Source organism: Chrysoperla carnea, chromosome 1 (genome assembly GCF_905475395.1).
Source record: "Chrysoperla carnea chromosome 1, inChrCarn1.1, whole genome shotgun sequence".
NCBI lineage: Eukaryota > Metazoa > Arthropoda > Insecta > Neuroptera > Chrysopidae > Chrysoperla > Chrysoperla carnea.
This window is the reverse complement of record NC_058337.1, coordinates 1073114-1096728: the sequence shown is the minus strand read 5'-3', so window position 1 is coordinate 1096728 and position 23615 is coordinate 1073114. Positions and strand designations below refer to the sequence as shown.

General features: G+C 31.5%; 2 protein-coding genes across 2 annotated transcripts; one reads left to right on the top strand and one right to left on the bottom strand.

Moving 5' to 3' along the window:
* Nucleotides 1-10: 10 nt before the first annotated feature.
* On the bottom strand, nt 11-13615 carry LOC123290463 (mediator of RNA polymerase II transcription subunit 26). Its single transcript, XM_044870666.1, has 5 exons — nt 13329-13615; nt 12596-12670; nt 7719-9095; nt 6025-7035; nt 11-98 (listed from the first exon to the last, which is right to left on the bottom strand). The coding sequence occupies exons 1-4, from the start codon at nt 13389-13391 to the stop codon at nt 6028-6030; spliced, it is 2523 nt and encodes an 840-aa protein (XP_044726601.1). The 5' UTR covers nt 13392-13615; the 3' UTR covers nt 11-98; nt 6025-6027.
* A 569-nt stretch (nt 13616-14184) lies between these two features.
* Nucleotides 14185-19959, top strand: LOC123290490 (ankyrin repeat domain-containing protein 13C). Its single transcript, XM_044870706.1, has 10 exons — nt 14185-14280; nt 14399-14696; nt 16436-16477; nt 16541-16645; nt 16728-16859; nt 17465-17676; nt 18071-18370; nt 18460-18609; nt 18869-19116; nt 19825-19959. Exons 2-10 carry the CDS (start codon nt 14585-14587, stop codon nt 19838-19840), a joined length of 1317 nt encoding a protein of 438 aa, XP_044726641.1. The 5' UTR covers nt 14185-14280; nt 14399-14584; the 3' UTR covers nt 19841-19959.
* The last annotated feature ends 3656 nt before the right edge of the window (nt 19960-23615 follow it).

Sequence of the window (23615 nt, the reverse complement as noted above, 5' to 3'; positions counted from 1 at the left end):
TATTTATTATTATTTATTGTTTTAAATAACAAACAAAAACAATTGTGTGGAAAAATTATCTGCCTGTTTTCATCTGGGACTTGGGGGACCACCAGGATCTGCAGAAAAAAAACAAATGCACATCTAATAATTATTATCATATCATCATAATTATTAGATTGAAACTAAAAACTAGAATGAGAAAGGTTGGAGGGGTGGGGGCTTTAGAGATCCAAAAAAAGGAAGAAGGAAACAATTATTATTGATTAGTAAAAAAAAAAAATGGTGTTTTGTTTATTTAGTTAATTGTGATAGTGGAACGAATTGTGATATTTTTCAAATATGGAATCCAAAATCCAATATCAAAAATTGATAATTATACTTTTATAAGTTTATGAAGCTCAGTTCACATGTGTTCTCTTTCATACGGATAGTGATCGATCGATGGATGATTGAATACACAAATACAAAATCAATGCAGTGTTGTTGATTTCAAAATATCATTTTCGTTCGTATGTTCATTACATGCGCTATAAATTTATGGAAGAGCCAGACCCCAAAAAAATTGTTGAAATTTACTTAAGCTCATCATTTGAGGTTTGGTTATAGTAGTTGTGTACACACACATACTGCGGTAAGACAAGCGAACGATAGAACACAGGTCATATATATGCTATCGAAACGGTGCAGTTTTACGTGGTACTAAAATGAATAGTAAATTCAAAAATTCTAAAGTATTTTCTTCCGTGGTATTTTAATACCACGGAAATCATAAATGATCTGATGCATTTATTGTTCATAAATAAGGGCTGACTGACCAGCCCTGTTCTAATACCTAACTGACTGACAATCATAACTGTTATTTATATGCAATATACAATCTGTATAACAATTTTCAGCTTTAGTAAATTCCGTTTTGATTGCATATATCTGACCCCTGTTCTATTAGTCGCTTGACTGACCACAGTATGTGTGTGTGTACACAACTACTATAACCAATCCGTAAAAAAATCACTTTTAGTAAATTCGACGAATTTTTTTTGGCCTGGCTCTTTAATCCATAATTATTTCAAACCAATTTCTACGAATAATTGGTCATTTGTTCTTGCAAGGAAAATCGTTTACAATGTATAAAAAGGGAAAATTAATTGAGTGTTTGTAAAAGCAATATTTTCAAAAGTTTAATGTTATCATTGAAAAAAATTCGGTTATCTTAAATAATTTCGAACAAACTGACCTCCATCACAGTAAAACTGCACTTATGAATTAATACTATTTTACGATAGGTATAATATGTACTAGGTGTGCCAGGGTTTATCCTGGCACAAATATTTTTTGCCAGGATTTTTTTATTGAACGGGTGTGACAGATATTTTGGTCAAGTTTTGAGCTGTCATACAAATTAAAAGAAAAAAGTAATTCTGGGATAAGAGTAAAATTTTATTGGCTTTATATATTAAAAATCGATGTGACAGACCTTTCTGCCACGATAAGAGCTGTCACATAAAATTTTCTTGAAAATTGATAAAAGTGCAAGAAGCTGCAAATTACTTGTAATTATTAAAAATATAAAAAATAATTCTGCCAGAATAAATTCTGGCACCCCTACTAGTCCATATTTTACCTATCGTTAAATAGCATTGATTTATATGCGAAATTTCGAAATCTATGTAAGTGCAGTTTTACTGTCACGGACTCCTCGCTTATTATGGCTTGTAAATAATTTTTTGTGTGTAATTATTTGAACCGTTATCGTTATCGTGTAAATAGATGCGCGTTTGATTCTACTCGCGTTTAAAGAACACAAGAGAGATAATAATTAAAATTAAAAAAAACGAGAATCTCTTTTTCTAAAATCAGACAATTTTTTGTTTACATATCCTAGATATATATTTATTAGCTAAAATTACAAATCCGTAATTTCTTTTTTAAAAAAAATCGTTCTTTTTTTTAAGGCATATATATATTTTTTTTATTATTCCGAATAATTTTTTTTTTTTGTGCCCGGGTTTTTTATTTCATAGATTATTAATTTTTTTATAATAACAAAATATACAAAATATGCAAATAAATTATTTTTTTTGATTCCCACAAAATAATTTTGGATATATTGGTACAAGGTATCACAAAAATAGTGCTTACATATTATTTTTCGATTGAACAATTCGAAATGGAATAAAACAATTAAGAATATAGTTGATAAATTCAGTAAATTTTGGGAGAATTTTTTTAAATAGGTTTCTTTCGTTGTAAATAATTCAAAAAAGGAGTTTTCCGGTTCCTAAACGATCCGAACGACCTTCGCACGCGATTTTGGGTCAAGTTATCTCTAAATTGTTTTCTTTGGTGACGTTTTCTTGAAATCTCTGCTTCTATTGATCGAATTGAGACGAATAAAGCAGAAGGTCGTTCGGATCGTTCCGGAAAGCTTTTTTCGGTATTTTTTGCAACGAAAGAAATCTATTTAACCTTCTCCCAAAATATTTACCCAATTAAAAAAGAAATTAAAACTCTTTTAATTGAAACAATTCTATATTTAAAGTCAGGAATAACATTTCAAACCAGTTAATGAAATATTCGACACAATTTTTGTGACACTCTGTATTATTACACATTTTATTTAATTTTTATTTTATTTCTAAAAAACTTGACACACATCACAGGCAATTTAAAAAAGAAAATTATATAACATATACATAGAAAAACAAATAATGACTTGCGTGAAATTCCAAAATATATCCAAAAATTGTGGAAATCTGACAACATTTTTTAAATATTTTTTTTTATTTATTTAGCCCAAAAAAATGAAAATTCTATCATCTTATATAACGTAGAAAAAAATGCGTAGTTATTTGTTTTTTATTTTTTAATTTTATTATATCATAAATTTTTGTTTTTTTTATTAAATTTACATCAAAGATTCATAAATTAACAGACAAAAATAATAAATAATAAAAACGATTTTGGTTATTCGATGAAAATCTTTGATTTACAGAGTTTTTTTTGTTGGATGATATGTTTAAAACAGATTTATTTTTTTCAGGGATAACACCTAAAAATCTAGAGTACATTTTTTTGAAGCTCAAGCATTTTGTATTCCATCCGCAAACAAAAAACTGCGAAGAATATTTCTCGTAATTTTTTACAAATGATTAGAAAAAGTCACAGTTTATAGCCCTGGAGCCCGTGACAGAAAAACTAACGAATTTCGAAAATTTCGCATATGAATCAATACTACTTAACGATAGGTACAATATGTACTAAGTGTGCCAGGGTTCAACCTGGCACAAATGTTTTTTGCCAGGATTTTTTAATTTTTTATTGGTGTGGAGATATTTTGATCAAGTTTTGAGTTGCCACACCGTGATATTTCGAAAGTAGAACTAGAAAACGAACAAATCATAAAACAAAACTTAATTCTGCGATAAGGGAAAAATTTTATTGTCTTTATATATTAAAACTCGGTGTGACAGATGATCTTTCTACCACGATAAAAGCTGTCACATCAAATTTCCCTGAAAATAGATAAAATTTGCAATAAAATGGTATCTTACAAATTAATTTCCATGAAAGTGCAAACAAAATTCTTGTAAAATATAAAAAAAAATTTTCTGCCAGGATAAATCATGACACGCCTAGTCCATATTGTACCTATCGTTAAATAGTATTGATTCATATGCGAAATTTCGAAATCAGTGTGCAAGTGCAATTTTACTGTCACGGGCTCCCCGATTATATGTGACTTAAGGACAAAATATCCTGCCCTAGGAGGACAAACATGGGATCTGAGACATTCTTTACTTCTGCCTGTGGTGTATATGTCGCAGTCAAATAGTTAAATAAGCCATTTAGATAACAGTCTAGTTTAGTTTAACAGCCGTTTAGTTAAATTTTGTGGTTTCGATCAAAAATTTAATTAAAAAGTTGTAACATGTTATATTTTGGACAATTCCATGTATTTTTGACTCGTAACAATTTTCACCAAACCTCACCGTTTTCGATATATAATCGTTAAAAAAATATTTTTCCAAAAATTCCATTATATATCGAAAACGGTGAGGTTTGGTGGTAATTGTTACGAGTCAAAAAATACTTGGAACTTCCCAAAATATAACATTAAATGGCTTTTTAATTAAATTTTTGATCGAAACCAAAAGTTAACTAAACGGCTTTTTATTTAAATTAGGTTGTTAACTAAACGGCTAATTTAACTATTTGGCTGCGACATATATACTATTTTTCTGTTCGATATAGATGGAAAGCGGCACATATGTGACATTTTTTGGGTCACATATCCAAAGAATTTTAGCCAATTGATATCATTTTTTTGTTTTTACTATTACATTATATTTTTTCAAAAAAAATACAACGTAATAGTAAAGACTGTGGAATAATTACAAAAAAAACCTCGAATCTTATCCAAAATGCATACACTAATGTTTTTTTCTTCAAATCAAAATTTTCACCAAATAAACGCAATTATTTTTGTTGAAATAACAAAAAAAAAAAAATTTACAGTTGATTTATCTCAAAAAAGAAAAACTATGTTTTTTTTTAAATTTTCTTTTTTCAAATAAGTTCCAATAACAATTCATCATCCTGTGCTATGCTCTCTTGTTCAGTCCCTAAATAAAAATCAGTTGTTTCCATTTCAAGTTATCTGACTTTTTTTTTTTAATTTGGCACTTTTTTAAACAAATAAAAACTAACGAGAAACAAAAAACAATTGGTAATATTCTGATTAAAAAATAAACAAAATGATTTCTTTTAGAAATGGAAAGATCTCATATAATATGGGGAAGAACTAGATCAGTTTCCTGTGAAACGAAAACAACTTCCAAACGGGGGGGACATTGTATGTTGTGTTTTTTCCCGATGAAAAAAAAATGAACGCCATGCTTTGTTTAACTACCGTGCGTTAATGTGCAAATTCATATTTTGATTCCAAAGCAGTCAAGCATTCTGGAAGGATATCATTTATTCCAAGTTCAACCTGGTGTGAGATTTAATTTTTTCTGGAGGAAATATTTCACGAGGCTGAATAGCTTTCAATCAATCAATCACAACTTCAAAGCAAGCAGACGTTCTGGAAGATGATATTATTTCTTGCTAGTTCAGAAAACTGTTGGTTGCCGCTAGGAAACAAACCTGGTAAGGGATTTAAATTTTCTAGAGGAAATATTTCACGAATCTGAATAGCTTTCAATCAATCAATTTGTGTTTGCCATTCTAATATGAGTTTCCCAAACTTTTAGAATATCCCGAACCATACAGATCGTGGCGACCTTATCACCTAACATGATCAACAAAAGTTTGAACCCCTGCCCTTCTCTCTTGGATAATTTCTGCGAACAATTTTGTGTTATTTAACAAAAAGGCTCGAATACACTAACAGGTCTGACGCCCTTGACAGTAATACTGCGCTTACACGAAATTTCACATATGAATAAAAACTATTTAACGATAGGTACAATATGTACTAGATGTGCCAGGGTTTTTCATGGCAGAAATATTTTGTGTAAGGATTATTTTTATTTTTTAATGATGTGACAGATATTTTGATCAAGTTTTGAGCTGTCACACCGAGATATTTCGAAAGTAGAAGTCAAAAGAAAGTAATTCTGTAATAAGGGTAAACTTTTATTGGCTTTATATAATAAAAATCGGTGTGACAGATCTTTCTGCCACGATAATAGCTGTCCCACCAAATTTTACCAAAAAATAGATAAAAATTTGAAATAAAATGATCTCTTACAAATTAATTTCCACGAAAGTGCAAAAATACTTATAAACTCTGACACACCTAGTACATATTGTACCTATCGTTAAATAATAGCGAAATTTCGAAATTCGTGTAAGTAAAGTTTTACTGTTTAATATTTCTATAAAATATAAATTTGCAAACATGAACGCATTTAAATAAAGAAAGATACTTCCACAAAAAAAAAAAAGAAAATAGAAATTAATAAATTCGAAAAATTGAAAAAAAATAAAGGGAAAAACTTAATATAATAATAATAATAATAATTAATAAACTTCTATTACGGACTAGTCTAAGACCACATAGGGTAAAATGTGTAGGAGTTCATCGTTATATGATCTCAAACTAACACATTCATGGAACTCGCGAAAATTATCATGTGACAAGTGTTTATCTGCATCTGCATCATCTTCATGTTGTTGTTGTTGTCCTAGTGCAACACTACTACTACTAGAATTAGAACATTTAGTGGTAGTATTGTTTGTTGTTGTTGATTCATCACAGCACTGTTGATCTGATGTTGTAGTTCTATTATCACTTCCTGTATCATCTTGTACATGATCACTACTAGTAGTTAATAATGGATAAGGGATGATTTGTTTATATTTTATATAATTTATTGATTCTAATGTTATGTCTTTTTTAATTATTTCACCAGCGTGAAAATTAGGCACTATATTTGAAAAAAAACCACCCACATCACTTTTATCATCACAAATTCTTTGATTAACAGTCTTGTCACATTTGTTACCATTGATGGTATCTAAGAAACACGTATGCAGTTCTTCAACACGTTCATCGCTTATTTTATCTAGGTCATCGACTAAACGATACTTTTCATCTAAGTATCGTTTAGCAGGACATGTTGATACATCATACACTTCTTCATCATCAACGTCTTCTTCGTCGCCATCTTCATCATCTGACTTACTACTAATTATTTTATCTATTTGGGTTTGTTTAACTATCATATTCGTCCTTGATTCACTATTACCCCCACCACTGTTCTCATCAGGCACATCAAATATTGAACACGAAGTACTGCCACGTAGATTGTTACCACTACCATCGTCACCATTTGTACCGTCTTCATGGAATTCAACTGTTATATTATGTTCATTAGAGGTTGCAACAACAGGTTGTACAACCGGACATGTACATGTTGGTTCATCTTCATCCGTTTCGTACAACACAGAGTAATCGATTTTTGGTAATTTAGCAAGAATTTCTTCAACCGTTGATGTTGCATCATCTACTTTGATGGTCTCTTCTTCAGCTCCAGGAGGTGATTCAACCTAGAGAGGTTAAGTTAAATATATATTTGCAAAATTATCATTTTTATTCAATGGATGGATATAAATAAAATCGTGATACTATCAGCGACTGGTTTTCCACCAGCTGCTAAGAAAATGATGGTCAAGTATAGAAAAATAAAAGAAAGTGAAAATTAATTGAAAATCATGTTTAAACACAGTTGATTTTTAATACAGTAACCTTGTCGTTTGAAAGTACGAAGTAGTCTACATCAAATCCGCTAGTTCCGATTTTTTTGCAGACTTGTTTACAGTGTTGGATCTAGGCTTAGGCCCATGAGGCCCGGGCCTAGGGCGGCACAATTTTAAGGGCGACAAAAATTTCTAAGGTGAACCAATTCAGGAATTCAGGAGCAATGTTAATTTTTTCAATAAAATGTATTGAATAATCTTATGATGGAATTTACTTTTTAATTTTCCGTAAAATAACGTACTTGTGGTACTACAAGACAGATATAGTCTGAGTACAATCGCAGGCGTTCCGAAGTTCTCATATCACTTCCAAGGGCCTCTGTTCGGCAAGCATGCTGAACGCTTAGGGCCAACCCATTTACGGTATCACAACGGACCCTATGGTCTAAGTGTGTCCCACCCCAGGACAGCCACTCTAACCTAACCTAACCTAAATAAAAAAATAAATAAAATTAATAAATATTGAAACAAACCTTAACATCATCTTCAGGAACAAGTACTTTACTAGTTTTGGGCACATCTTCATCGTCTTCATGCACATCCAAATCAATGATTTCCGATTCAGCATCATCAGAGGTACCTTCACGTGTAATACAAACCACACTATCTTGATAGCTACTCCTAGAATTCTCACTATCCAAATCAATTTTAATTGGTGAATCACTACGCTCTTTTAATTTACTTAAAAATTTATTCTCTGGTTTCGGTGATGCTGTCCGTTGTATCGTTAAACTTGGTGATTTACTAGATGTGTTTATATCAATAATTGTTGTTTTTAAATTCTTGTTCTCTGATAATTTTGGTGAACTATTCTGATAACGTTTTGGTGAATCACCAAAATTATTCAAGATTTTTGGTGAAATCACTTTTTTCGTTATTTGAACGGATGACGATTGTGATTGTGGCGTCGTCGTCGTCGTCGTTGGCCTAACTAAATTTGTTTTATTTTGTATACTTGCTAATAATTCTTGAGTTGTTTTTACTTTTGAATTCACCGACACAGCCATTTTATTTGTGAAACTCTCTTCGGCCTGTACCAATAAAGTTTTATGATTTTTTGAACCTTTCTTTCGACCACGTTTCTTTGGTTCTGGTTTCTGGAGGATAGGCGGAAGTGGTGTGGCTGTTTGTATCGTTGGTGGTGGTTGTTGTGGGGTAGGAGTAACACTTGAAGTTCGTGACGATGATGACGATTCATTTAATAAACTACTAGAAGAAGTATTTACACCTAAATTTCGACCAGAAAATGTTAAATTTGTATCGTTGTTGAGTGCGTCGTGTGCGTCCGTTATGGTTGGAGGTACTCGATCACTAAAATTTGAATTTGAATCGGAATTTAAAACGATTAACGATGAATTATGTTGAATTTTTTTGATATTTGGTGAACTATTTGAATTATCTGATATATAAATTTGATCGTTTGACGATATATTATGATGATGTGGATGGCGTCCGTTCATTTTGATACGTTTACGACCATTACTTGAATCATCTATGGATATTGTTGATAGAGGTCGTTTTTTATGGTTCATGCTACGATTTAAATTTAGATCTGGACTCGATGAACGATCTGTATTGTTGTATGCCATCAAATGTTGATGTTGTTTTGTTTTCGATGTGGCCGTTGGTATTGTACCATTCGCTGACGATGTTATGTTGGTGATCGTCATCGAATTCTGGTTCTGATGCTGGTGCTGGTGCTGCTGATGTGTTGCTGTATTTGAATTTGATTGTGATGATGGTATAACTTGGTCCCGCCATTTTTTTAAAAGCTCCTTTGCACGTTTTGCTAATATTTCATTGGATGTCTTCTTTCGTAGCTCATTTATGTATTTACCCAGTCGGGTGGTCTGAAACATTTTATTCAATAATATTTATCATATTTATTCCTTCTGTTTAGTATTTATAATCAATGTTTAAGGATGTACGAGCGCCAGTTATCATCAAAATTGAAAATAATGTACAAATAATTTAAATTACAGTCTAAACTTGACTGATGCTAGTATTAACTTACTCTAGCAAGTTCTTTTCTGTCCTATCCTTATCTTCCTTATTTCTTGGGGGTAATGGGTCAGAGGAAGGATGAATCAAATTCCATGATTTATCCCTCATTTTCAAGCTTATTTTATGTCTAGGTTTGACGAAAAATATACTCATGGTTTAAAAATGTATCACTTAGGAAAAAACACGCTAGACAAATAATTTGAACCAAAAAATATCATAAATTTAAATAATAAGTTTATTAAGCAAACATGTTAGTTTTTAGTAGACATAATTACAAATTTTAATACATGTTCTCTTAATATTAATTTAAGAACTTTTTTTCATCAAACTTTTCTACGAAATTTATTTTGTTAGTTGTTTTTTTAGCCACGGGTACAGGGTAGCCACTGACAACGATAACTACGGGAGCGGAATTCCGCACGGCTCGACCTAATCATATTTATTACAGGGCCCACAAATGTCTTTTAAAATAGTTCTTAAGATGCATTAAGTGTTAATGAATTTTAAGAATTATTTTAAAACACAGTAATTTTGAAAGGTGGCCAAAAGCTACCAGCCGAAGTAGCTTAGGTCATTTTAAATTTTTTTTCTAGTTTTTCTTCTAGTTGCTCTTGTTTTTCGGAGAGTACAGAAGACGCAGATGATTGGAGAATGGAATCGACCTTTAAGAAAGGCCTGAAGTTTCTTAACCTTGAATAAACCGGTGAAATTTGACTTTTCTGCCTTTCAAGTTAATGGAAATTTTTTGATATGTACTTGTTCCTCGAAGTGTACACAAGAGACCCAGATGATTGAACAGACAAACTCCACCCTTAAGAAAGGTCTGAAGTCTCTTGATCTTGAATAAACCGGTGAAATTCGATTTTTCTGCCTTTCAAGTTAATATCTCAACACCCCGCAACGAACAGTAATGACGTAACCGTATACATAAGAAAATGATATGTTATAAAGAAGGTGAGCCCCGTGATCTTTATGTACGCAGGACCACGGGACTTGTACTGCCAAGTCCATAAAGAAATTAGTTATTCAAAGAATATACATCGTACAGAGGACCCGGAAAATCTGTCAAAAGTAAAAAGTTTCTCTAATTCATTTCACTGAGAATATTTTAGTGGACGCTGACCGATTGCTCACCCTAGGAAAGACTTCTAGCTAAGCCAATGTCCGCACATACTTTTTAAGACGGAGTAAAAATAAAAAAGGGATAAGTATATCCTTTTTAGGAATATAAATTTTATTCCATATTTTAATAAAATAACGTTTTTATTTAAATTTTAAATGAACCCTTTTTGTAACGCTTCAATTATTTTATTTAAATTTCAAATATTTCACATGTTCTTCAGTCTAATCTTAATAAAAAATGTAGCACTAATACTTTATACAAAAGGCTACAAAATCCAGGCCGAATTGGCCACACTTATTAAATATTAAACACCAGCTTTAGAACCTGCTAAATAAGAGGGGGCGTTGTTTGACCTATATACACCTGTTATCAAGATTTTCACGTTAGTTTTAAAAACAGATTTTCTGCTCTTCTTGGGAACAATCTTTCACCGGAAGGCAAGACATCTCCGGATATTAAATATGATTATTTAAATAAATGAAACTATAGGTTTAAGTCGAGGCCAGACGCCACGCAAAAAAATCATAGCTTCTCGCAAACGATTCTAATGACGGCGAATCTAATGTTATAAAATCTGATTTATTTTACGATTCATGGATATCGAACGAAAATCATGCTTATAGAATCTGTTTTCAAAAACGAGACCCTAATTTAAATTTTAGTGAAAGTTTTATATTTTATTGGTCCAGTGAAAATTTTTATCAAAGTGGGAAGTTTTAATTTTTAAACTCATTAGTTTTTAGCCTTTTATTATGCCTTTCTCATCAGAGTCGGCTTCAGGGCGGAGCCAACGGGAGGCTCCTACAATTCGAAAAAAATCAGAAAATGTTCATATTTTTTTTAACCCCTCCCCCTTCCACAGAAAAACTCGCCACAGTTATTACGTTTTCCAGTTCTATGTATACATGCTAGACAAATACGATTTTTTGCATTCGACGCGAAATTGCTTGAAAAGTACGAGTAAAATCTGAAAGCTTCAATTTTCTCATGACAATCCTCCGGAAAATTGGAATCTCCACTTTTCTATTACTTTTTGGTAAATATATTTCAAGTTTTCTTACAATTTGTGAAAAGTTGAAGTCGAAGTCGATTTCGTTTCAAGGTCGAAGCCGTTACAGGGCTCAAAGATTGAACCTGCTAGCGAGAAACGCGAGTCTTAAAAACTATAGAACCAAATTGAAGCTGACTGACATACCTATATAAATTCTAAGGCATCTCTAGGAGTGCTAAAAAGTTTCGGATATCGGCATTGGACGCACAATTGCTTGAAAAATACGGGAAAAAATCAGAAAACTGCAATTTTTTCTTGCAGCTCCTTGGAAAATTGATAAATTACGTTTTTCTGTTCTATACATGCTAGAAAGATGGAATTTTCACCAATCGAATCGAAATAAAGTATAATTAAAGGAATACTTCGAAAAATTGCATACGTTTTTCTGTTCTATACATGCTAGAAAGATTGAATTTTCACCAATCGATTCGAAATAAAGTATAATTAAAGGAATACTTCGAAAAATTGTACGCCCAACATCACAATCCTTCGAAAATGGGGGAAAACGCCTCTAAAACTACCAAGCTAGAAAGGCCGCTACGGTGGTCAAGAAGGAACTTCCTTGCGAGCAAAGCTTTTTAAGTTTTTAACTTAAAATCCCTTTACAAGTGTATTACAACGCTCACACCTGTTTGAATATTTGAAAAATTAATCAACGTAAATTGAAACTCCTTGGTTTTTCATTTTTTTAATGCCAATAAGTAAATCGAACTCCCTAAATGTTGATCTGAACTTCAAAACATTGGATCATGAAAACTTCTTTAAACAATTTGTCCTGAATTTATACTTCTTATCTTACGTAATATTAATAATCAGATAATAATCGATACTTAACAATTGACTCGAATACATCGAAAACAATGAAGACTACATTTTCTAATTTTTTAATATATTTAATAAAAATTACAATCAATTTCTGGTAAAAATTGTTTTTTTTTTTAAATTCATTTTACATGATTTCAAAAGTTTAAAAGAAGCTTAATTACATTCAAATTTTATGATTTTTTGAAGCACATGCTTTCGTAATGAAATTTAAAGGTAAAATTGCCCCCATGCGAGATTCCCCAAATAAAGTATTATTATTTCAAGCAAATTTAAAAATTATAAAGCGAATGTTTTTATAAAAAAGCTTATCAGCTTATAAATGAGATGTGATTAAAATCGCTTTTTACCTTGAGGAGTTCTTCGGTGATTGATGTGCGTTCCAACGCCGTAATGATTTCAACAACGGCTTGCATGTCGATAACCTAGACACAAAGAAAAACATTCTCACATAGATGGAAAAGTCACAAAATGCAAAAATTATATTTATGGGGCTTGCTTAAAAATTTTGAGTTAAAAATTAGGTCAAATATTTAAATAAGATCATTACCAAAAACCTTCTCGTTGAACAAAATACAATTACAAGCATATTTTCTTGGGAAAAATTACAAAAACAAATATTTTTTGGAAACAAGTCGTAAGAAAATTTTTTAATAAAGATCCAAAGGTTGAAAAATTTGAACGATGTGATATAAAAAGATATAATAAAAAAAAAAATAATGAATAATAAATCTTTTTGAATTTTGTTAACGAAGGTTAGGTAATTGACGACGTTCACGCAAGCGCAATTCATAAAGGCGAAATAAATATTATATTCTTATTTGATTTTACACAATTATTTTCACTTTTAAAATATATTCAAAGTTCTTATCACATGATAAACATACAATTTAACTGAGAAATTTTCACTTAAAAACTAAAAACACTGAAACACGTAGGAAAAAACATAAAAAAACTAAATAATTTTGAAAATTTTTTTTTACTATGTATTAAATTCAGTACAACGGTATGTGCGAAAGCACGGACTGACATATTTCGACCAGATTTTAATCATTTTTTACGTTTCTATGCTGTAAATCTTACATTGTAATTGTTGTCTAGTGATCTCAGAAGACGGTGAGATAATTCTGTGACCGTATTCTGCATCTATAACGAGTTGCCGATGATTTGTCGACAAAAGTTTGTTGAAGGTGTCAAAAGCCTTGCCAGCAATGGCGGTCTGTAGTTGAGACTGCTCATTGCAGCAGGCACTCGCCGCCTGTTACTGGACGACCGATAGAAGGCAGAACGGATGATACATCTCGGACATGTTCGTCTTATTTCGTTCAAATACGACATCCACCAGCTGATTAATAATCCACAGACTTATATTCCATTAACATTTTTATTCATTATTTATCTTCAATTTTACAATATTTTTATCACAATTTTCATTAAATTTAATTATTATTTTCAACCAAACATTAAACAAATCTTTTATTTCATTTTTTTATGAGAAAATTATAAAAATTTTAATAAAATTATATAAATTAGAATTCTATGATTTTAAATGAAACAGTTTAGTCGTAGACCAACGTAAAAATAATTAAATACACTAAAAATTTTATACGAATTATTTTTTAAAATAAAAATTAATTGAAAACTAATTAAAATAATTTCTCACAATTGTTTTTTTAATTTCAAAATTTATATACAAAATAAGCTATCCTTTCGATGTTAAATTTAAAAAAAAATTTATATTTTAATTAAATTGATTTAATTATGAAATTTTTACCTTTAATTAAATTAAGAAATTAATTTAGTTAAATATAGGACGAAAATCACATGTAATTAAATAAAAATTTTGTATTTAAAAAACTAAAAATTTTTTATAAAAACACATTTTGACAGCTTTGGTTGCGTTTAATTTTGAATTTCGTTTAAAATGTATGCAACCTTTAAATAAAAAAAAAAACAACAGACAGGAAATCGATTGAATACCTCGAATAAAATATCATTGGAGGTAACTTTAAAAAATGAAAATTATTTATATGAAGTAAGTTTTAATTTCCTTTGAATAAATGAATTAAATTGATGTAGAAATAAATATTCGATATGAATTAAATACTTATTTTATGTTAATTTGTTGTGTTTTTTTATTTTTTTTTTTATAGACATGAAGATGATATCAAGACATTCTGCTGGTAGTCATTCAATAATGTTTTTGAATATTATCATCAAAAAATCATTTAACAAGACTGATTTATTAATTATTTATTTATAAAAGAAATAAAAGTTTATTTTCATGTGGATCCAACAACTAATCATTATTTGTTTTTAAATCAAATATAAAAATAAAAATGGCTGACGATAATGGTAGATGGCCTCTACATGTAGCGGTGTTTAATGATGACGTTCGAAAACTTTCACATCTACTTCGAAAACATGACGTTTCTGTTAAAGATAAACACGGTATTTTAAACAAAAACTATTTTTTCATCTATTTTTTTTTGTTCTTGTAATATGAATCCGTTGTTTTGTATTTCCCCCACGTCACATGATTCTGAAACCATGCTTTTATTTAGACCTTTTATGTAAAAACGAGTACACTTTTAGTTATTTCTGAAATTATTAATAATCCAGTACAACTTAATACATCAGAGCTTTCGTCAAATTCAATATGAGCGGGGAGTCCGTGACAGGAAAATTGCACTTACACAGATTTCGAAGTTTCGCTATTATTTAACGATAGGTACAAGATGTGCCAGGATTGATCCTGGCAGAAATATTTTTTGCCAGGATTTTTTTATTTTTTACTGATGTGACAGATATTTTTGGTCAAGGTTTGAGCTGTCACACCGAAATATTTCCAAAAATAGAACTCAAAACAAAGAAATTTATTTTAAATGGGTTAGGTTACGTTAGGTTAGAGTGGCTGTCCTGGGATGGGACACACTTAGACCATAGGGTCCATTGTGATACCGTAAATGGGTTGGCCCATCCCCGGTCACTACTCCATGAACCATTTGGAGTTGTTTTAGAACAGCAGGAGGGCTTTGACGTCGACTGACTTTAGGTCGGAGAGGTCGTCAAAGAGAGGCTGGTTCAAGTAAGTCCATCTCCTCATGACAAGAGCTGGGCAGTGACAGAGAAGATAAGACATTGTCTCCTCCTCGTCATCACTGTGACAGCTCCTGCAGTAGCCGTGATACACTGCCAGGCCTAAGCGTTCAGCATGCTTGCCACCCAGCCAGTGTCCTGTGATAGCCGCAACAACTGTGGGAACAGAGGCCCTTATTTTAAATGGATACTTAATATCTTACAAGTGAAATTTACAAAATTTTAAAAACCCCCGATTAATTTGTCGGGTACTGAACCCTAAATTTGCACTTGAAAAATATCTAAGTGTAAGAACACTCTCTATTAAATTACCTTTCAAACAAACAAAAAATCAAAATCTGTTCATACGTGAAGGCTTTACGATGCCAAAGACAGACAGACACACACACATGGCGGTCAAACTTATACCCCCTCCCCCCTTTTCTTTTAATTCGGGTGTTAAAAAGGAAAAAAAGTGTTCATCTTTGAAATTATAAACGAATTCAAAGGAAACCGCCATGAATAACTCGGTATTTAATAAACTGGATTCACGGATTGATCATGTCTTGAATGGTATCGAGTTAGCACGGATCTGGGTTTATTTTGGCCCTTGTGATAATCATGTAATTGTGTTCACGCTTGTCGAAATTGTTTTGGCGACGAGTCGATTTTGTACCGAGTTGTCATGTCTTTAATAGGGTTGAGTTAGCACGGGTCTGCGGGTTTTTTAGCCCTTGTAATTGCGTTCATTCTAATTAATTTCCCAATGTCTTCGATTGAGACACACTTGTGTCTCAATCGAAGTAAATTGTTATAGTGCCGAGTCGATTTTGTACCGAGTTTTGCTTTTAATGGGGTCGCGTTAACACGAGTCTGCGGGCTTTTAAGCTCTTATAATAATCATGTAATTGCGTTCACTCAAATAACTTTCCCAAAAATCTGATTATCACAGGTCTACGAGTTTTTGGGCTAGACCAACCGATTTCACTATAAAATCAATATTTAAAAATGAATTTATCAAATACATTTTCCTGATTTTGTCGAATCGACTATTTCAAACTACAAACATTTTTTTTTTTTGAGTCTAAATAATTAAATATTAAATTTTCCAGGAAATACTGCCCTTCATTTAGCAGTAATGTTAGGAAGAAAAGGTAAAAAAAAAATAATGAATGAATTTTGAATAAACCTTTCTTGAATTTCGAATAAATTTTTAGAATGTGTTCAATTATTGCTTGCACATGGAGCACCCGTTAAAGTAAAAAATTCACTTGGTTGGAGTCCACTAGCAGAAGCTATTAGTTATGGTGATCGACAAACTAGTAAATATTCTCATTTATTTTCTCCTACTATTTCGAATTTTCTCATATATATTTCTCGAATTATTTTTTTTTTTATTTATAGTTTCATCGCTTGTAAGAAAATTCCGTCAACAAGCTCGAGAACAAATGGAAGAGAGAAGACCGAATTTAGTGGCAGCTTTAGAAAAAATGGGTGATTTTTATATGGAATTAAAATGGGATTTTCAATCATGGGGTAAGTGGTCTAATTTCGATTTCCATCCCATTATTTCCCAAATTTTTTGAAGCATTTTTAAGATGTGCGATCACAGGATCATCCCCAAAAACTACATGTTGAAGTTGGTTACGCTTTTTTTTTTTAAACGCCATGAAGTTAGTTGTTGTTAACGAAATGTCACTCGCAATAGACAAGGATAGATAAATGACAGATTGAATGTTATCTATGAATAAAATAAATAAATTTAACAAGTGTGTACTATTTGTTTACATTATATATAAATTATTATATTTTTTATTATCGATTTAGAGTGCGCCATCTTTTATGTCGGTATGTTAACATTGAAAACTTACAAAAACCAAAACGGTTTTTTGACCGGTGCTTTCAAATTTATTTGGACTCTTTTTTGAGTACAACATATATCAAGTTGTCGCCTTTTTTTGGCCCAAAACAGTCACTTTTTGCACATGTGGCGCACCAAAAATGGCACACTCTGTATAAATTTTCAACGCGCGTACATAAAATTACACAGATCCTTTTTTTTTTTTGAACGGTTTTCTTGGCTAGCTGGTGTTATTTACTAAATTATTTTTAAATATATTTGTTTGTTTCTTTTGTTACAGTTCCTTTAGTTTCTCGAATATTACCATCGGATATTTGTCGAATACATAAAAGTGGTCCTAATATACGATTAGATACAACGCTCGTTGATTTTTCGGATATGCGATGGGAACGTGGTGATATTTCATTTATATTTCGTGGTGATGAAATACCCCAAAATAGCCTAAGTGTTCTAGATAATAAGTTAATGGTTTACCAAAGGGTTCGTTACGAGGTAAGCTCCAATCAAAATCATTTTTATAGGTACTGTAGGTTTTATAGGTTTTAAAAAGGCATCCAATTAAACCCCCCCCCCCCCCCCCACTTGAGTGCGAACGTATTTTATGAACGGCCCCCGAGCAAAATTTGATAAAATATTGCGATTAATCCAAAATCGATCCTGTAAATGTATCAGAAACAAATCGATGTACGGTATGTAGATTGTGATCTTAAAATAATTTTCAACTGAATCATTCTGTACATTCGAGCTTTGGCTTCCGTAATTCCATGTCGTATTTATCGAATACCTCCCCCCCCCTCACCATGAGCCTGGGCCTGTTATTTATTATAAAAGATTTGAAATTTGTTTGTGAGTGTATCGAAGTAAAAGAATGAATGAAATGAAATAGGAAACGGAAATGGAAATTGAAGATGAGGTTGATTTATTAATGTCAACGGATATATTGGCAGCTCAAATGTCAACAAAAAGTATATCATTTAATCGTGCACAAAGCGGATGGATATTTCGAGAAGATCGTAAAGAAACGGTTGCTGGCCAATATGAAAGTGATTTATATACAATCAATGGTTTAGTATTGGAATCGAGAAAGCGTCGAGAACATTTATCAAATGATGATCTACAAAAGAATAAAGCTTTAATGGAAAGTTTTACAAAAGGTTCAATGCAAGCATTTGATCAAAATGGTGAAGTATGTTGTTAAGCTTTTAAAGCTTTAATCTAAAAAGGTTTTCGATTTGATTTGATTTGATGTGATGTGATGTGTTTTTTTATTTGTAGCCTGTAAGACGTGCCAGTTTAGAACCGCCACCAAGAACAAGTTGTTGTTGGGATGATTATATCAATGCTGAGCCAAATGAATATCCAAATTTAGGTAGAGAAATGGTTTATAAGGAATCATCTAAATCGTTTAGAGCAACCGTTGCAATGGTACGTAAATTAACTAACTATAAAAAATAATTCTCCTCTCATGAATATACGAAACTCCCTGTATATTATTATTAATTTCAAAAATCAAAATTTCGATAATTAAAATTAGAAATATCGAATAAAGCATGAAAGTAATCGAGTATTTGATCTAAATCAGACTATTTTCAAGTGTATTTCAGGGTATTTTAAAGGCCTTTCAAATAGGAGGATGCTGATGTATTAACTAATAATTATTTAAAAATTATTTTTGATTTTTCAGAGCTCTGAATTTCCATTGACTGTTGAAATGTTATTAAATGTATTAGAAGTGATCGCACCATTTAAACATTTTTCAAAATTACGTGATTTTGTAGCATTAAAATTACCAGCTGGTTTTCCAGTTAAAATCGATATACCAATATTACCAACGGTCACAGCAAAAATTACATTTCAACATTTTGAATTTAGGGAAAAAATATCGAAATCATGTTTTGAAATACCTAGCGATTATGTTGAGGATCCTATGAGGTAAATCAATGAATATCTTTTATTATTCTTTAGAAATTCTAGTAACGTCACGAAAATGTTGATTTCAAGATAGCTGGTGAACAAAAGTGATGAAGGAAATGAGTCTAATTTTGGGGTTTTACCAGAATATGTAACATATTTCGTCGAAAGTCGTTAAACACGTGCTCATTTTCAAATAAAAGCGACCCAATCATGCCGCTAGACCAAAATCCGCACCAGACAGTTACTCTTTGTTGATGCTAACCCCCGTGTATCTGACCCCCAGATAAGACAATTTAGCTTAATGACGTATCCTCCGAGGTGGAAATTAGCTTCATCTGAATAGATAATTTTTCGGTGTAAAAATGCTCATCTTCGATCAAGTGATCTCAACTCTTGCACTAATTGGACTTAGTATGCATTTACACCGAGGTCTTTATGTAAAATTTTTCTCAAAGAAGTCTTGAAAACGACGATGAATTGATGTTGATGATTGTTTACGCACACTCTGAGCAAACAGTAGCGATGTCTTCGCTATTTCCCAATTTTGTTCAAGCGAAAAAAGTGACCCATTTCGTTAATTTCAAACATATGACTAACTTTCTGTCACATCGGAACTGTCTTCAACATCAAAATAACCTTCTAGTTCTAATTTTAAACGTTAGATGAGACCTACCCGTTACAAGTAAGAAATAATAAAAGTTTTTTGTTTTTTTTTTTTTTTTTTAGGTTTCCCGAATTATGACGCTTTGATATGTTAAATTTTATTGAAATAACAGAAAAAAAACGTACTAATATAACAACAATACAACAAGAACAACAATGTATGAACTATAGCAGTATGAATCAATATCAACAATCATCATCATCACTATCACCCACATCATCAGCATCATCATCATCATCGTTCACCAAAACTAATCGTAGAGTAATAAATAATTTTTTTAATAAAAAACAATTGAATAATGATAATGACAAACAAATGATGATAAACGTACATCATCATCATCAGCATCAGAATCATCAGCATCATCAGCTTACATCATCAACATCACATGATAATTATAATAATGTACAGTTCCAGTCAATTCTACAAATCGATGCTGATGATAATCAAAGAATATCAAATAGTTGTAAGTCTATGCAGCATCTGAATAATGAGCATCATGCATCTGAATGTGATGCATCTGTATCTGCATCTGAACAACAACAACAACAACAACAACAACAAGATGAAGATAATAATAATATAATTGCAATTGAATTTCCAATGCTTTTTAATTTTGGTAGTTTGTATTCAACATATTGGGTTCTAAATGTTGAATGAATTAAATTTATTATTCAATTTTAAATTTACAGAGTTCTGCCTTTTTTTTTTTTTTTTAAATTAGCAGTCATTAATATACAGTAGGTCCGTGTGCAAGAATCATCCAAAGGGAAAAACATTTTATTGGATCAACTGTCCTGGGGTGGGACACACTTGGATCATAGGGTCCGTTGTGATAGCGAAAAAGTGTTGGTCTATCCCCGGCCACTACTTCATGAACCATTTGGAGCTGTTTAAGAACAGCAGGAGTGCTTTGACTTTGACGGACTTCAGGTCGGAGAGGTCGTTAAAGAGAGGCTGGCTCAAGTTAGTCCATCTTCTCATGGCAATAGCTGGGCAGTGATAGAAAAGATGAGACATTGTCTCCTCCTCATCACCACTGTGACAGCTTCTGCAGTAGTTGTGATACACTGCCAGATGCCTGCCACCCAACCAGAGTCCTGTAATAGTCGCAACAACTTTGCTAATAGAAGCCCTTGGAAGTGATAAAAGATCTTCGGAACGCCTACGATTGTACTCAGACCATATCTGTCTTATAGTACCTCAAGTGCGTTCCTCCTTCCATCTAAGATTGGCCTTTTTTAAAATACCCTCTTTGAGGAGGAACTTGCAGTTCGCAAATGGAACTTCCGGATATTTATTGATGCTTGTGTCTGGCATCATTGTGCTTCACAATTTCCCGGTATATGCGTATGTTCGTTCGGATTCATAAACAAGTAACTGGGGTTATTCGACGTGTAATCGCGTATTTAAGAACTGAAAGAGTTTTCAACAGAATTAGTTGAACCGTTTTTTAATGGTAATAAAAAAACTGGAAAAAAGTATATAAACAGAATCTGAAAAGTGGATAAAACACATGATTTATCTATGAAGTTAATGATCGTTCCAGCATAAGCTGCAGTACATGTTCGAATATTAATCTAAGAAGGCTACCAAGACCTTTTTTTTTTAATGTTTTCCTCCCCTCTGGGAAGTAAGTCGTATGGAATATTACAGGGGTTGCACTCACACGACTTCAGTACCACATCCACTATGTACTGTCAATTTTTCGTTTGAAGCATTTTCTTCGATTAATTATATGTCAACTTAAAACACCCTGTATAAAAAACTTAGAACATTCTGTATAACAACACACTCAATATAAAATAGATTTATGTAAAACAAAATCAGTGTTTTGTGATGATCGATGTGTAATAATTGATTGATTAATGATCTATAGATCTTTATAAACTGATTTTGTTAATGATAACAAAATAAGTACAAAATGAAATATTTTTGTATCAGTTCAGTTGCTTTGCATATCATTTTTTTTTTTCTGCTATATCAAAAGAATTTAACATATTTATAAAATAAATCGAATTCATTGTTTATTATATAATTTTATTTTTTATATTAATATTATAGTCCTGGAGCCTGTCACAGTAAAACTGTACTTACACGGATTTCGAAATTTCGCATAAGAATCAATACTACTCAACGATAGGTACACTATGGACTAAGTGTGCCAGGATTAATCCTGGCAGAAATATTTTTTGCAAGGATTTTTTTATTTGTTACTGATGTAACAGATATTTTCGTCAAGTTTCGAGCTGTCACACCGAGATATTTCGAAAATAGAACTCAAAACGAACAAATTTAATAAAAAAAGTAATTCCGCGATAAGGGTAAAATTTGATTGGCTTTATATATTAAAAATAGATGTGACAGACCTTTCTACCACGATAAGAGCTGTCCCACCTGAAATTTTCCTGAAAATAGATAAAATATGCAATAAAATGATCTTATACAAATTAATTTCCATGAAAGTGCAAAAATACTTGTAATTATTAAAAATAAAAAAATATTTGTGCCAGGATAAACCCTGGCACACATAGTCCATATTGTACCTATCGTTAAATAGTATTGATTTATATGCGAAATCCGTTTAAGTGCTGTTTTACTTTGACGGGCTCCAGGACTATAAGAAGTTGCTTCTGCAGATCAAAAGATTACTAACAAATAGAATTAGAAAAGAATATCCTTAAAAACAAACGATGACTGTGTATGTAAGATTTAATTAGGTAATCAATAATCAATAAATTAATTCTACGTACTAAGATTTTGGATAACTATCAATAAAAACTAATTAAATAAATAAATAGATCGATTTGATAGTGTCTTGTTTTGTTTTGTTTACATTCTAGTACAATGAAACTAAATATCTATAAAAGTAAAAAATTAATGCATCTTTGAAATTTTATTTATAAGTTGTTTGTCAGGGTGTCAATAAACACTTCGTAAAAAAACTCGACTTCTCAGGGGCGTACCTAACGTCTCTTTTTGAGACTGATTAAACCCTCAACTACCCACCAAAAAAGGGGGCTAGGTACACCTCTGAGAAGTTTTTACAACTTAATAAACAACAAATAAATAAAATTTCAAAGATGCATTAATTTTTTCTTGATTACAATGATATTTTATTGAATTTTGTTTGTTTTTTTATTAGTCAAATTATAATTATTAAATGTTTTTAAAAGTCGTAGGTATGTAGTCTTTGTTATTTGTTTTATAAAATACAAAAATAATATCGAAAATATCGATGTCAGAAACTGAATTATAATATTTTGATATTTTATTTAATAATTATATACAAATTACATTCCATCTCTGGACTTCATCTACATTGTTTATTATTTATACAATTCACCTTACTTCATCCTCACTTCCTCACGCATGGCCCGATTCAGATGGGGGGGGGGGGCTCGAGCCGGGCAATCGTCAAGAGCGGCAAATCCTTAAAATATTATATACAGTAATCTCTATCCGAACAAAATCAATAGCTCCATTTCCTTCGGACATTCGATAAAAAATACATCCTGTATTTGGTATGAGTGTAAAGAGCGACAAATATTATTTTTGTCCGGAACGGCTAAATATCTACATCAGGCCATGACCTCACGTAGGCCTCGCAGTCACTTAATTACCAATTTGATTTCATTGCACAATCAATTTAACTTTTTTCCCGCTCCCTTACGTGCGTACGTTATCCGTCATACTATGTCTTATGTGTGATGGCCTTTAGGAAATAGATAATATGGGAAAAAGTACATATTTTTGATATATTTTTCGCCACGTCAGAGCAATTAGAAGGAAGTATGTGCAAATATGTGTATTTATTAAATTAAAACTTGAAAAATATTAAAAATATAGAGCT